Consider the following 16877-nt stretch of genomic DNA (forward strand, 5'->3'; position numbering starts at 1 on the left):
TTACACATGAGTGAAAGTCACAGAAGGTGCAAAACAAAGGTGACAAGCCAGCTGGGAACGTGGGAAACCAAATGTTATCACCTCTAAGGCTTAAGCCATGAAACACCCTTATTCCAAATGGTTGGAATTCTCATTTTAAAGAAAGGAGTCAGGAAATCCCATTATGGTGGCACTTAACTTAGGGCTTACATTCAAGAATCCAAATTTGGGGCAAAGGGCAGATTAAAAATGAAAGTGAGGGGAGCCTGGCTGGCTCAGTCGGTAGTCTGTGAATCTTGATCTCAGGGTTGTGAGTTCGAGCCCTATGTTGGGTGTAGAGGTTACTCAAAAATAAAATCTTAAAAAGATAGAATAAAATAAAAATGAAAAGATAAAAATGAAAGTGAAAACATGATAATAACTGCTAAGTGAAAAGCAGATTCTGATACCCTCCCCCCGCTTTTTTTTTGCTTTGTTTTTTTATTATACTCATCCAAAGCCTAGGTGTATTGCTAGAAAGAAATTAAAATGTCAGAGAAATTAAAACTGTACTGGAAAAAATTTTAAAAAAAAGAAAACCAATCGTACTGAGTTAGAGTTCTGAGCTGGGAATGATCTCGAAGATCATCTGTTCTACCATAGCAAGAAAACAACAGAGTTAAGTCTAGAATTCAGATTTCCCCATTCCTACTTCAATGAACTCTAATCTTACTTACCCTCTAGTATGAATGATACAAGAAGACATAAAGCATTCTCAACATCGGCCCTTGGAATATTTCAATTGCTTAGGCTTCCCATAGAGAACAGGAACCAAGCAAATTTGACATATAGTTGATTCTCACGATTCATGACAGTTACGTTCCACAAAGTTTCCGTGAACACTGACTTAGAGAACAGCAAAACAATCGCTTCTAGCACAAATATGGGGTTGGGTTCCTCTGAGACTCTGGTCACAAATTTTTGTCTACTGATCAATACCGAACCCTGTTTTACTGGCGTTCCTGTTTAAATACACCTTATTATATGAAATTGAGTCATTAACACAGCTGATCCAAGCCCCCCAGCAAATCTATTTTCTTCATAAGGCAGTCACAGCCTTGTGCTCAGGAACACTAGCCCAGTACTACCCTTGGGCGGGGGTGCATTTTAAACAGCAACATCACCCACAGAAAGCACAACAATGTGAAAAACATGATACAAAGTAGATTATGAAGTTACTTGTTTATGCTGTGCTGTACCATGTACAGGACAGTTTATAGCAGTCTTCTTTGACCTCAGTTGGGAACACGCACATCAGGTGACTCAAATTTTATGCTGTTCTGCACGTCTGCAAATGATCACAAAAGCACTGCAAGGACTGATTTGGGGGTTACAAATACATTTTACTGAGTGGGGTAATTTACAAATACAGACTCCATGAATAATGAAGGTCAACTCTACAGTTAAGAATAATTTAGTCTTGGGCGCCTGGGTGGCTCAGTTGGTTAAGCGACTGCCTTCGGCTCAGGTCGTGATCCCAGGGTCCTGGGATCGAGTCCCGCATCGGGCTCCCGGCTCAGCGGGGAGCCTGCTTCTCCCTCTGACCCTCTCCTCTCTCATGCTGTTTCTCTCTCGCTCGCTCTCTAATAAATAAATAAAATCTTTAAAAAAAAAAAAAAAAGAATAATTTAGTCTTACTTTTCTCCTGCTAAAGGGAACATGGATACCTAGGATACTGTCAAAGTAAATTAATCATAAAATTGTCTCCTATAATCTTCCCTGGTAGAACATGCTTATGCTTCTTATGTATTTTCTACCTGGAATATCCCGAATACCACACATTAGGGGATAATGATAGTTACCTTGGTCACATGGTTATCAGTGGCCACTAATGTTGTATTATCCAGGTTCAGTAATAGGACATAAGAATAAAGAAATCATGTAATCTAGGTATCAAAGTACACCTAAAAAGTCTTCTGACATTGTGAAGAAGTAACAAACAAATGAAAAAAAGTAAATACAATGTAATCTGAAAACTATTTTCAAAATAAGGGAAAATTAGAAAGGCATATGCTATCAAGTATCAAATTTGAGAATCTGTGCATCATTTATGTGCTGTGGAGGATTTTAATTTTGCTCTTTGTGCTTTTCCGTATTTTTAAACACACCACCATGTGTTTCTATAGTAAATAAAAAAGCTAATAGAAGTACTATTTTGCAAAAGTAAGAAAGGTTTTGCCCTACCTTACTTAAGCCATACGAGACAGATCAGAATCTATTTTTGAGAAAAACAAAAAGCTCTCTCCAGAAAACACTGATTCAAAATTCAGAAAATCTTCCCCATTCTCCTCTTTATTTCTCATTTCCTTCTTTACTCACTTCATTACTTATGTTTTCCTGTATTCTTTATCTCTGAAAGCAGCCACTAACATCCTGGGTGAATTTGCTACCACGCTGGCTTTCTCCTAGACTAAAGCTTCTCTCCGTATTCTAGGTCAGTGTTAGTTATTTGACTGGCTTTAGGTCGAGAAGACTAAACAGGAGAGCTGAGAGAGGTGGAGGGACAGGTAGTAGGGCCTTGCTCTGGCAGAGACCAGAGGGAGCCGCCCCAGAGAGCCCAGATGACCCAGAGAGCCCAGGCGTGTATGCAGAAAGGTTAACCTTGTGGGGCGCCTGGGTGGCTCAGTCGTTAAGCGTCTGCCTTCGGCTCAGGTCATGATCCCAGGGTCCTGGGATCGAGCCCCGCATCGGGCTCCCCGCTCCGTGGGAAGCCTGCTTCTCCCTCTCCCACTCCCCCTGCTTGTGTTCCTGCTCTCGCTGTCTCTCTCTCTGTCAAATAAATAAATCTTTAAAAAAAAAAAAAAAAAGAAAGGTTAACCTTGAGATAGGAAGTGAAGCTGGGTACCTTTGCAACTGTAAAAAAGGAAGAGAAAAGAAGACCTTGATAGCATTCAGAAGCAGTACGTTTGATTTTCTCTTGTAGGAGGCAGGGCCATGTGTTAGTTAAGGAGGAGTTTGGGTAGGCGCTGGGAGAATGGTGAAGGCATGAAATAATTGGTCATGAGAAACAACAGGCAGGACATCTACTCAAGATCAAGTGGGAAGAGAGCTAACCAGTGTCCAAGACCCAACTGCAACTGGAGGAGACCAATCGTCTTGGCCGTGTCCACACAGCTAAGCAGTGTCTTCAGCCAGGTTAGCAAGCATGTGAGCAGATGGTCCTGTGTCTGCCCCAGCCCTACTTTCTCTTGTGTATGAGCACCTACACTTGACTTTCTTCTTTCTGTGGCCAACCTGCTCTCCACATTCAGTCACTTGTAATGCTTAACCCCCTCTCCTTTGTCTTTCTGTGGCTTCTGCTTTGCAATGCTCGGACCCTGGGTCACTCAGAATGGATGGTGGGAATGTACTGGTTTGACCTTTATGACATTTCCATTTTTATAGGGAACACATGGTTAAATATTGGGGGATGTGATGAGGGATGGCAGCATGGAATCACCTGGTTTCAGAATGCCAAAAGGTTTTCCACATTTGTGTGAGTGGGCTGAGAGTTCCAGCAGGATTCAGGGCCCAGGGAAAGCTGCTGCTTGGGTCGGTCTCTCTGAGAGCCTGATTAGGGCTCTAGCAAGGAGCCTACTCTAACATTTCATAGTTTGTGTTATTTTGTCCTGGTCAGGCACAATGTCAAGTTGTCAAGGATACAAACAAAATTCAAAACAAGAATGATGGGAGCAGGGGATTTGGAACAGGCTTAAAAAAAAAAAGAAGAAAAGAAAAAAGAAACCCTCACAATGACATCTTGATTAGAAATGACAAACATAGCAATAGTTTCAACTAGAATTAAAGGCAAAATATCAAAACATGCTTCCTCATTTTAGGCTCAGAGCTTCATTCTTCAAACCCTCTGTAAGTTCCCCAGCCATCCCATCACTTCCTTTGAAAGGATCATTATAGGGGCCCCTGGGTGGCTCAGTCAGTTAAGCATCTGCCTTTGGATCAGGTCATGATCCCAGAGTCCTGGGATCGAGCCCCACATCAGGCTTTCTGCTCAGTGGGGAGTCTGCTTCTCCCTCTCCCTCTGCTGTTCCCCCTGCTTGTGCTCTCTCTCTCTCTGTCAAATAAATAAATAAATAAATAAATCTATCTTTTTAAAAAGAGAGAGAAAATATTTATTAAAATAAATAAAAGGATCATTTCATCCTCTATCGGGGCCTGAAGTTGCATTATGAAAATACATAAAAATGTCCTGAGTTAACTAGAAAGTACTGTGACAGTTCTAGAAATTAGGAGAATAGGAGAAACTTGGGAGTTAAACTCTATCAACTCCCTAGAAGATATTAATATGCAGATTGGTATCAACTGAAAAAAAAAAATGCCTCAAAACTCTTCAGCTATTAACCAAAATTAATCTCATGGTAATCTTAAACCCCTTATGAGATTGGTTTATTCTATGCAGGAAACTGAGGTTCGGGGAGGTGGTCCTGCTCGAGGTCATCCAGTTAACAATGCCTGGATTACCACCTCCGTCAACAGACTCTGAAACCAGTGCCCATTCCCATCCCATAACACAGAGCCTGTCATCCCACTAGCCATGACTTTGTGGCAATCAAGGCCCCTAAAGTATATGATAGGTCTCCTGAAAAGCAGAATTTCACCTATTAGAGGACTGGAGGGGTGTCCCAATGGATTTTCTTAAATCAGAGATAGGTCTCCCTTTTCCACATCATCATGGCCAAAATCTAACTAAATTATCTGCAAGAAAATTGCAACTAGCAAATTCACAGGGACCCTACTAACATTCTGAAGAAAGCTTCAATGAGAACTAAGAGGGGAGAAACCCAAGGGCGAGCAGTCAGGGAATTAATGACAGACACAGCCTGTCTCATTTTCATGAGAGCAAACACCATCACAAATGCTTTCAAAGGTCAAGTGCAGTGAGTGAGGTAATGCTGTTTGGGGAGTGAAATAAACATTACTTCGGTTTTGCTCTGGGAAGGGTTTTTGTGTGTGTTTGTTTTTCTCCCTTTTTTGTTTTCCTTTTCTTTCTGTCTCTCAGTTTTGAATTCCTTACCCTTTTAAATCAAAATTGTTCTCACCACCCCCATTTTGCCTAGTCTCTGTGAAAAACGTTTTATAGCCATCTCTTGAGCCTGCAGATTTTCTCAGGACCTTTCTGCTCAGCAGACACTATTTTCTTACAAGGCTGGAGATTTTAAGACTGTGGAAAATGACGTTGGATTTGACTTGGCAGAACCAAGGGGGCAGAGAAGGTAAGGGAGGGAATGAGAAGGAAGGAAGGGTCTCCTGTTCAAAATAATCTTGATTTCCAACCAATAACACTGCATAAGTTAAGCATTTTCGTAGATAGTCTTAACAGTTACACAAGATTTTTTTCCTCTCTTTCAAACTGTGCTTTCAGCAGTCACGCTGTTTTCAAATGAACTGAAAGAAGTACTGTGTTCAGAGGGACAAGGATGGGCTATAGCATATGCCTGAAGAGATACAAAAGCTGCTTTATTTAAATGTATGTTTGCCCTGGCAGGAATTCGGAAACCTACCTGCACATAATCCACACTTCGTCCCAGTGCTCTGAAGGCCGTGTACATGACTTCTCTTTTTCCACCCCATTTTTGCATGATGCAAATACTTTTGTTGGACAAGACCAATTGGGTGACATGTTGCGAGCTTTCTTTATGTGACTCATCCGTCTCACCAGGCCCTTTCTCGTGGAAGTTGTTCTTCCAGATATAAGTGGCTGATTTGTCCCTGCCCATGACTTCACTAAAGATGTCCATCATATAAACGTCATCTTCTGAGTTCCCATCTATGACCATGACAACCTTAATCCCAGGATAGGTTAGCCTCTTCACAGATTGCAAACATTTCCGTAAGTAGTCTGGATCTTCTTGATACGCAGCGATGCAGAGAGCAACAGTTTTGTTCAATTTAATGGGTGTTTCTAGGGATTTTTTCATTTTTCGGTGCTCCAGAAAGGCAAACAGGCTTTGGATGATGAGGTGTGATGCTAAAAAGGCACCATACAGTCCAAAAGAGAAATAGTAATTATCTGTTTGGATAAACTGGTAGCCAACAATATAAGCAGCAGTGATTCCGAGGAGGAGAGACACTCCAAAAAGCGTGGTTCCAATTATTCTCAGGATACATAGAAACCTCTCACAATGCATCTGTAATATAATCAAATGATACTCTTGGTTAACCACTCTTGTCCCATACTTGTTATAAACATGGCATCATGGGGAGTATTGGACTAGAAGTACCGGAGAGCTCCAACCACACTTTCTCACTTAACCAGCTGCATGTTTTTCTCATCTGCAAAATAGGGATAAGGATGCCCTTCTGGTACACCCCAGAGGGCTGTTTCAAGAATCAAATGAGATGATGGTGGCAAAGTGCTATTGAAAACCATGACATGTTCAACAAATACATGGAAGTATTATTTTTAGTATGTTAGATCATTTACTAAGGATGCACTCTGTGTAGGTGGTCATAACTAGGTGTAGAACCTAATCATCCTAGTGAGCAAGGCATTCTTTCTTCGACACCATGTTGCCCCCGACCTCCTAATACTGACCAGTGAAAAATGCATAGGAGATTTTGCTAAATTTCATCTCCTCTTCAATGCAAATCCCTCAGCTCACAATTTCCATGCAGCCAGCTGAGGTTGGAGATCAGGATACCTGGATTCTAGTACTAACTCTTCCAACAACTAGCTGTGTGACCTTGAGAGAGTCACTTTATCTCTCTGAGCCTCAGGTTTTTTAATCCGTTAAATGAAGGAGTTTAGACTCCAAATCTCTGTTGACATTAAAAGTTCTTTATGCCTGGGGATCCTGTACATACATCTCTCAAGCCCCTGTAATTCTGATTTGCATTCCTTTGTTCAGAAGTCTATTTCCTCCATTCACCAGCACTAACACCAGATGGTTAGATCCTGGGGATCAGAAACCTTACTGTAACACAGTAAGCACACAATAAGTGTTTTTAGAAATAATTCATAAATTAAGGAAGAAATAGCATCATGCTTAATTTCAACAGGTGAATTTCCCCAACCTCTGAAAGCTGTAATACATTAGACCTGAAACACATTTCAGCTTTTAATAGCAGCCAGTTATGTACTCCTCCCTGGGGTTTGTATAACTCCTGAATAAGGTTTTGAACAACGAGAGTATAGGAGGACAATTTTTTTGTATTTCCTTAAGTATCTCCAAAGCTGAACATAGAAGAGTTACCTGGTAGACTTTTGTTATTCTGTTTGTCTTTGGGGGCTCCTGGACCCCATTCCAGTGTGGGGTGGGAAGGATGTTTCCCATATATCCAACAAACAATTCTCCAGGCAACAGTGGGTGTCCCACAATTTAACTCAATTCTGACACCATCTACCCAATAGCATCAGACTCCACGGGTTAAGGGTTCAGTCCTACAAGACTGCCCCCCATCTCCCCAACTTCAGATACCAGTCCCAAGCCCAGGTTGTGACCTGTACTTCTGATCTACCAGTTATAAATCAGAGGTTCCCAAGACCCACCCACCTGGTGTTTGATTAGTTTGCTAGAGTGGCTCACAGAACTCAGGAAACCTGTTTACTCACTAGATTACTGGTTTATTATAAAAGGACATAACTCGGGAGCAGCCAGATGGAAGGTCTGGGGAATGGGCACGGAGCTTCTATGCCTCTCCAAGAGCACCACAATCCCCAAATCTCTGTGTTCACCAACCCAGAAGCCCTCTCAACTCTCTCCTTCTGCATTTTTATGGAGGCTTCATTACACAGGCATATTTGATTAAATCATCGACCATTGGCAATTGAACTCAATCTCCAGCCCCTCTCTACCCCCCAGAGGTCTGGGGGTGGGACTGGATGCTCCAATCCTCCTATCAAATGGTTGGTTCCACTAGCCACCAGTCCCCACCCTTACTTAGACCGTTTTAAAGTCACCATTAGCATAACAAAAGACACCTCTATCTATCGTCTCACTTCAAAAATACCAAGGGTTTTAGAAGCTCTGTGCCAGGCACAAGATGAAGATCTTATTATAAGCCATAATAATAATTTTCCCCCCAAATTAATTTTCTTCCTCTTCCAATAACGAACTATAAGGAAGGTCATCATTGGTAGAAATGCAGCGTCCCCATCTTCAATCATTTACACTGAATTCGGGGTTTTTGTCATATCTATATATAATTAATACTTGACCTTTTTTTGAATTCAACCAGCTTTTGAAACGTAAGTAAATCTATTTTTTTTTTAAAGATTTTATTTATTTATTTGAAGGAGACAGCGAGAACAGGAGCACAAGCAGGGGGAGTGGGAGAGGGAGAAGCAGGCTTCCCGCGGTGCAGGGAGCCCGATGCGGGGCTCGATCCCAGGACCCTGGGATCATGACCTGAGCCGAAGGCAGACGCTTAACGACTGAGCCACCCAGGCGCCCGTAAATCTATTTTAAGTGGAAACTTAAGGTAAGCAATTATCTCTGCAAAGTCCCTTGCTGGATGCGCTATTTCTATTTTCCGACTCCAAACTGACTTAAAATTGAATGTCCACCCAGCACCTGGTATGATGTTGGTTGTTACCAACTGTGTGGCCAACACATCACTCAGATCCAAGAGGCACCTTTCTTATTCCAGTGCCTGGAGTTACACACTGAGGTGGTCCTGAGTGGATAATTGTGTTTCCTCTCCTAAGCACAAAATGGCTTGGGGTGGCTGGCCCTGGTGTTCCAGCTTTTGGAAACCTGAGATGGGCCACTTTCAAAAGGGACTTGAGGGCGGGTCTCCTGCAATCTCTCTTTTCCTTCTGCAGGTTTGATGCACAGACCAGCAAGGTCCCTGGGGATTGCAGAGCCCAGAGATAGAGGGATCCTGGTTTTCGAACTGCCACGTGGAAGGGAGCCAGCCACCAATCAGGAAGACCTGCCTTGGATGCTTAGGCAGCCAGAATTAATTGCTGAGTTTGTGTTTGTTTGCTTACCCACTATGAATTTTGAGTCCATTTCACCCTAACTAATACAACCTAGGTAATGCAAAGCACCCTGGAGACCAGGATTCTAGCTTGTGGGCATTATTTTCTTTTGTTAAGTGGAGAGGATATGAGGAGCCAAATCAAAGTGTTTATGAAAGGGTTTTAAAAAACCAAAATCATGATGCAGTTTAAAGTACCAAAGTATCGGCTAAAGAGGAAGCGAAAACAACATACCCAGATGTGTCTCTCCTTTCCAGCACTTACGTAGGACATCAGAGGCTGATACAGGTAATCCCAACACAATGGAAAATTCTTGGTGCTGGGGATCGGTGAAATGGGGAGTTCCCAGTGAAAGGCAAGAGAGCACAGCATCCCTAGTTAATTAAAACAGCTGACAGGATGCCGAAAACTGCCAACGGGAACCTTAACCAATGCCTAAAGGTACGGGGAGCACCAGACTTGGAACTTGTCGTTTCCAAGACATGAGTCATTCTCACAAGAGTGAAAAATTTCAAGGGGGCTACAACACTCTGCCAGGGAGAAGCTGAAGTGTGTGTTTTGCTTGTGTTTAACATCATCAGAGCCAGCAAAAGAACTGCCTGCCATTCTTTTCCATTATTCACATTTTCCTTGCTTTTATCAGCACACGTAGATAAAGAGAGTGTTCGCATAGCATCTGCTGGCCCCAGCTGAAGTGGGAACACCCTCTTACATCAGAGGAGTCTCCAGAATGTCCCTTTGAAGCCTGGGAAAAGTTGCTAGTAAACTGCTGCAACACGGTGAAAATTGAACCTTTATATTTCTGCCATGTATCCTATTCTTGCCCGTTACCACACATGCAGCATCTCAGGCCAGGCCAAAGGGCAAAAGGCACATTTCAGAGCAAACTCTACCGAGGGAATACATTGATCTCCAGGAGTGACACACAGTGTGTGTTGTTTTATAACTCCCCGCCCTGGGGGCAATTTCATAGATATGGGCACCATATGTGTGAGACTTTCTGAGACAATCCTCAATTCAGATACTCTGCTTCATAAGCAAACTCTCCTTGTCAGACATATGACTTTATTGTTAAATTGGAAAATATGGTTAGTTCCATCCTGGATCATAAGAGTTTACTGCTACATGGAAAGAGGATTTAGAGATCCACCTTCCATAAGTATTTAAAACATAAAACTTGGATTTTTTGCCCAAATCAAAACTTAATTGATTTTTTTTTAAAGATTTTTATTTATTTATTTGAGAGTGAGAATGAGAGAGAGAGAGCATATGAGAGGGAGGAGGGTCAGAGGGAGAAGCAGACTCCCCGCTGAGCAGGAAGCCCAATGCGGGACTCGATCCCGGGACTCCAGGATCATGACCTGAGCCGAAGGCAGTCGCTTAACCAACTGAGCCACCCAGGCGCCCCATGATTTTTAAGCTGATACTAGACCTGATACCAGTGATTCAATAAGTACTAGTCTTCACAGTAAATTCTAAGCTAAGCCAAGTGTTAAAAGAGTACCTTGATGTATCATATTGTAAGTTCCACAAAGTCAACAGCTTTTTTTTAAATCTATTTTCAATAATGTGCCCCAAGGACATAAAACACTGCCTGGTTTATGGGTGATATTTAGTAAATATTTGCTGAATGAATGGATGTAACTTCCTGCATCAACATCGTCATTGGCATCATTGTTATATCAGCTAACATTCACCATTCATTAGGCTTCAGGCACCGGGGCAAGTCTTGTCTGCTTTGTTGAGTCACATGATCCTATTTAATCTTAATAGCTCTAAATGGTAAATGTATTCTTCATCTCAAAGGACGAGGAAACCAAGACTCTTAAGTATATAAGTAACTTGTCCACATGGTCCCAAAACCAGGAGTAGGGTCCACATGGTAGCATAATGCCAGATTAGAGGATTCTCAGTAAGTATTTGCTGAATGGATTTGAATCATCACGACACAACAGGCAGCATCCTTTTGTCTCTGGCTAATACCACATTTCCTTGTGTAAGGAAATGTTAGAAATGAACCTCAAAAACTCTTTTCCTGCTGGGGCGCCTGGGTGGCTCAGTCATTAAGCGTCTGCCTTCGGCTCAGGTCATGATCCCGGGGTCCTGGGATCGAGCCCCACATCGGGCTCCCTGCTCAGTGGGAAGCCTGCTTCTCCCTCTCCCTCTGCTCCTCCCCCTGCTTGTGCTCTCTCTCAATCTCTCAAGTAAATAAATAAATAATCTTAAAAAAAAAAAACAAAACTCTTTTCCTGCTATTATGGAAAATGGGGAATTGACAGTCAGGAACGGATACAAGATCAGCCAACACTCTGGGAGGATTTCTGGGCTCATATACTTTTCTACGTGGATGCAGCCGAAAAGGACATAGAATGACCCTATCCCAAAGAAAGCCGGTGGTTGCTTCTAAGCAACAGCAGTGCTATTCATGCCTGCAGCCAAAATCCTGCTTTATTACCATGAGAAAGGCGCTCCTGCATTCATTGTTCCACCTGTAGAGCAGATAGAAACCTTGCTGTTAGCTCACATACCCCAAGTTGGACTCTGTAGGTCACTGGGTATCAGAGCCCTCTTTCCCCCTTGACCTCTTATTAACCAGAAGGCAATGTGGGATGAGCCAGAACAACAGCTGCTCCCAGAGCACTAGCGCAGTGGCAAGAACTGAGTTCCCATAGCTTCACGAAGTGGTCCTTCTGTCTGGGATCTGGGAGAAGAGGAAGTGAATTCAAATTAGTCGCCAGCATCTGGGAAAGGCTACAGAGAGTAGGGCCAAGTGCTGTCTCTTCAGAGAGGTCTTAGCTTACCACTCCCTTCTAAAATGATTCCTCCCTCTCTTCACTCCCTGTCCTGCTCCCCAGATTCTGCTTGATTTTCTAACTAGCCCTATGTACACTCTATGGCTACAGGGACTTGATGATCTCTATCAACTGTGTGTTCTTGTACCAAAAACAGGGTCTGGCACATAGTAGGCATGCTGAATAAATGAGTAAGTCCTTTTGGACTCGGGCAGTCAATGCAGACTAAGAACAGGTCCCTCTCCTATCTTTGCTGCAGGGCCGATGAATATATGTTGAACCCTTAAGGGTACCTCTCCTCCAGCAGGGTTTTTTTTCTTTTATTTTTTAATAATTTCTTGCCCAGGGATGCCTGGGTGGCTCAGTTGGTTAAGCGTCTGCCTTCGGCTCAAGTCATGATCCCAGGGTCCTGGGATCTGAGTCCTGCATCAGGCTCCTTACTTGGCGGGGAGCCTGCTTCTCCCTCTGCCTGTCTCTCCCCCTGCTTGTGTGCTCGCGCTCTCTCTCTTTCTCTCTGACAAATAAATAAATAAAATCTTTAAAAAAAGTTATAATAATTTCTTGCCCAGCTATCTAAATGTAATGGTTGTCGGGAGTACCAGACCAGCTAGTGAAGACCTCAGGATGATAAAGTCAAAAAAGGCAAATGGCCTTCCAAAAACATTTCCAGAAACTGCGAGTTACAATTTGACGAACCTTATGAATTCAGGGGTCAAGGTTGGGGCATGGGGGATAATGAGATAATCTTTTACCAACTTCAAATCTGGTACTCTTACACTATTCACTGTCCATCGATCCATATACTGTTCTGTGTTTGTTTCTAATGACTTGTGTGTGTGTGTGTGTGTGTATATATATACTTGTGTGTGGCATGCATGCCTCCACGTCTCTGGAACCAGACTGAATTGCGACAGATTCGGGGCTCTTCCTTTTAATGGCGTGGTAACACTGAGCAAGTTACATAATACTAGACATCTTCAGTTTCTTCATCTAAGATAAAACAGAAATAATCATATGGACTTCACAAAACAGATTTTTAAATTAAAAGAGAGAACTCATTTAAGTACCTAAAAAAAAAAACGACCAACAGTTTCTTTCCTGCTAACTACCCAATCAGTCTGACTCCCCTTCCCTCTAATCCACTGTTAGTTAATAAGGGATGAGCATGACATAGTGAGCATAGCTGGACTGGGAAGAAATGGATTGAAGCCCAAGCTCTGCCTCATTTTAGCTATCGGACTACCTGACAGTTCCTGTGAATGAGCCATGTGTCCTTATGCAATCAATATCTCTGAACTTCAAATTTTAGGGATAGGGTTGAAACTTTATTTTCATATCACTACCACCCATAGCTGAGTGTCTATAAGGATGAATGTATGTTGCAATGTGGGCATGCTCTTCACCTGAAGGAGGAGTACAAAAAGTAAATTCCTTTTGGCATCTATCTACTCCCTGAGCCTTATTTCCTCATCTGCAAAACAGGAATGCAACCTTTTTGCAGGCTTACTGTATGTAGGCAAGGAATATATATATATTTATCCCAGCTTCAATGGGATACTAATAGCTTTAATGTCTTAATGTAAAGAAAGAGTAACTTAAATGATAAAGTGCACTTGTCCCTCTCCCTCATTATATTTTAAAACCCACTGAAGACTAGATTGCTGTCTTTTTAATTTGTAGCCAATATTTACACATACAGAGGCCAAAAGGAGATATGTAAAGAATATTTCCCTAGTGAACGCATTGCTCAAAGTCACATCTCATAAATAGCAGAACTGTTCTAGAACACAGGTTTTCTTTACCCCTAACTTGTTGTATTCTGGGGGCTGGGATTGGGGTGGCTAGGCCTCCAGTCATATGTAGAATGATTAGAATTAAGAATATTAACTTAGGCAGGTGACACTAGCCAAGGAACATGGAAACCTGCTTCTTTGTAAGATGAGACATACTCTGCTGCTTGTAGCCATTTGCCTGCTAAGGGTGGATTAGGAAGGCATGGTGAGCAAACGTAAAAAGCAGGGGTTCCCCAATTTTCACGTACATCCACATTGCTTAGCGGGGTCTGTAAAAACTACTCATGTGTGGCTTCCACAACATTCTGAGTTCATTGCTATGGGGTGTTAACAGGGCATGAGTAATTTTCAAATCTTAAGCAATTCTAATTACAACAAAGTTTGGCAATCACTGGGTTAAAGTCTAAGAAAACTTCAATGATTTATTTGTATCAATACGCATCCCTCCTTTGTATTACCTCTGCTACTGTCCTCAACCAGAAATCCGAGGTAAAAGTACCCAAATGAAGCCTCTCAATAGTCTTCACATTACAGCACATTACCCTCTGGGACATATTAGAGCACATGACCCTCATCCTGTCCCCTTCTGACCTCCTCTTCCTCTCTGGCTTTGAAGTTGGCCTTTGTCTCTCCAGTCCCGCTGCATTGATCCTAGCAGAGACCCTGGAGCGAGTAAGCTTGCAAGGTTAGGCAATAGGCCTTTCAAAGGCCTTGTCACCCCAGCTGTGTCTGGATCCAGAGCTGTAGGTTTCAGATATCATTTGTACCATCAGTATTGATCGATCACTCCTAGGATGCCACTTCTCCCAACTGCCCTATTGGTTCCTGAATTTCACCATCATAAACTTCATCCTAAAATTCAGCATGGCAAAGGGTAAAGTTTGCAGAAAGGCTTGGCATGCAATCTTAGTTCTCTATGTTCATCCTCCATTGGCTCTTGGACACTATTTTCATAGGTCAGAATCCCACGTAGCCATACGAACCACAAATGCCAAGTCTCCTCATGAAATCTTTTCTGATCTCTCAGATGTGGTTTCTCCTCAGTGTAAGCCCCCATAAAACTTGACTAGTCCAGCTGCAGCATAATTCAGCTCAGGGGCATTACATTCAAGAAGTATTGGATTAAATTGCATCCACAGTCCTCTCTAACACTGTGACTTTGATTGAGTTGCTTAATCATTCTGAGGCAAGGTTCCTTTAATTACAAAATTTTCTTTATGGGGGCTGGAATTAGATATAATGTATATAAAGTATCTAATTCAGTGCCTGATACATATTAGACATGTGATAAACAGTAGCTATTATTTTACTTTTTTATGGGCCCTATTATATTTTGCCTTACACTATGGTTATTTATAAAGACTTCTTTGAGTATATTTTTTTGTATGACAAATTCCATTAAAATGTGAACTGCATCCTATTTGCTTTTTAAAAATTTGCAGTAAAAATTATGCATTTTAGAGGCATTCTTTTATAAATATTTTATTATTTAAGTTGAAAAAAATATTTAAGATGGGCGCTTGGGTGGCTCAGTTGGCTGGGTCTGCCTTCTGCTCAGGTCATGATCCCAGGGTCCTGGGATCCAGCTCACATCTGGCTCCCTACACAGTGGGGAGCCTGCTTCTCCCTCTCCCTCTGCTCCTCTCCCCAGCTCGTGCTCCTGCTCACGCCTGCTCTCTCTCTCATGAATAAATAAATAAATAAATAAATAAATAAATAAATAAATAAAATCTTAAAAAAATATTTAAGAGTGTAACCTCATTATATTTATTTTGACTCCTATATCAGCAACATTTTCCTAGACTGTGAGGGGCACCTGGCTGGCTCAGTCAGTAGAGCATGCTATTCTTGATCTCAGGGTCATGAGTTCAAGCCCTACCTTGGGCGTAACTTGGAAAGATAGATTATGGACAAGGCAATATATATACAAACTCTATACATCTGTATACGTTGATGACATTCAAAATACACTTGAATAATTTAAGGTATATGCGGTGGGGTGATACTTATTCTACGCAGATTGCCCCTAGAGAGGAAAGGATTAAAACCAAGTTGGGGTAGAAATGATCTTTGTACAGGGAGCTGTCTCCCCCATTCAGCTGTCATACCAGCTGCAACTGGCTTGGTCCTTGCAGCCTCTTAGTGGGACACAACCTGAGTGAATTTGGATTAAAAACAAAACAAAACAAAAAACAGAACCCAGAAAGGGACAGTGGAGTTTATGCTCTGTTCTCCAGTTACTTTGTTAACTCATCACTCCCATATTATGCAAAAGTCAGGAAGCTAATAACGTAACGAGCCACTTGTTCTTAGATTGAAAAAAAATGTAACTGTGTAAATAAGTCTCGGGGTAAAAGGTACAGCATAGGGAATACAGTCAATGGTATTGTAATATTGTTGGATGATGAGGTGGGTTGGGTAGCTACACTGGTGGTGAGCATAGCATGAAGTACAAACTTGTTCAATGACTATGTTATACACCTAAAACTAATGTAACTTTGTGTGTGAACTATACTTCAATTAAAAAATGTAACACTGTAATATAACTTTGCCAAAGGGGACCTACACATTATCCATAAGGGTTTTCCCCCACAGTTCCAAAAATAGATAAATGAATCTGTGAATGGTCTGTGCTTAAAATTTCAAGGAAAAAAAAAACTGTTTTAGGGGCACCTGTGTGGCTCAGTTGGTTAAGTGTCTGCCTTCGGCTCAGGTCATGATCTTGGGATCCTGGGACTGAGTCCCACATGAAACTCCCGGCTCAGTGGGGAGTCTGCTTCTCCGTCTCCCTCTACCCCTCCCCCACCCCAGCTCAAGCTCTCTCTCACTATCTCTCTCTCTCAAATAAATAAGATCTTTAAAAAAATTGTTTTAAAAGAAAGCTGGTATGGAAACCATGTATAAAAGTGTTTACGAAATTCAAAACTATGAGGCTCTTCTATAAACCCAACAAAAACAATTAGTTTCAATCTGACTTACTTTCTAGGAAGTTTCTTATTTCTTATTTGTTGCTCAATTCCTGTGTTCCAGGATGGCAGCTACTTCATCTTTGATTTGTAGAGAGTAACATTCAAATTTGAGACTAATCACCGATTTAAGACCTCAATTTATCGAAGCTGCTTAACTTTCTCTGGTAAAGTAAAGATTTAGTTCTAGGTACAATACCAGGTAATACGTTTGCCAATTATGTCTACAAGACATTTTTCTATTCCCCCAACTCAGGAAATACATAAGTAAGAAAAAGTGAACAGGAGTGTTGATATTCTAATTCCAAAGCTATCACTGAGAAATGTTGACCTAGAATTCTGAATACTTGTTCCAAAACTGCAAACTCACACACGACATAATATAAAT

General features: G+C 41.8%; 1 protein-coding gene across 1 annotated transcript in view; it reads right to left on the reverse strand.

The window, feature by feature from the left end:
• HAS2 (hyaluronan synthase 2) overlaps nt 1–16877 on the reverse strand; it is a 29757-nt gene that overhangs the window by 10261 nt on the left and 2619 nt on the right. Inside the window, exon 2 of the mRNA XM_006739332.3 lies at nt 5517–6143. Within this exon, the coding sequence (XP_006739395.1) occupies nt 5517–6143 (627 nt within the window). The remainder of the gene's footprint in view (nt 1–5516; nt 6144–16877) is intronic.

Source organism: Leptonychotes weddellii, chromosome 4 (assembly GCF_054177405.1).
Source record: "Leptonychotes weddellii isolate Sample4059 chromosome 4, ASM5417740v2, whole genome shotgun sequence".
NCBI classification, from domain to species: domain Eukaryota; kingdom Metazoa; phylum Chordata; class Mammalia; order Carnivora; family Phocidae; genus Leptonychotes; species Leptonychotes weddellii.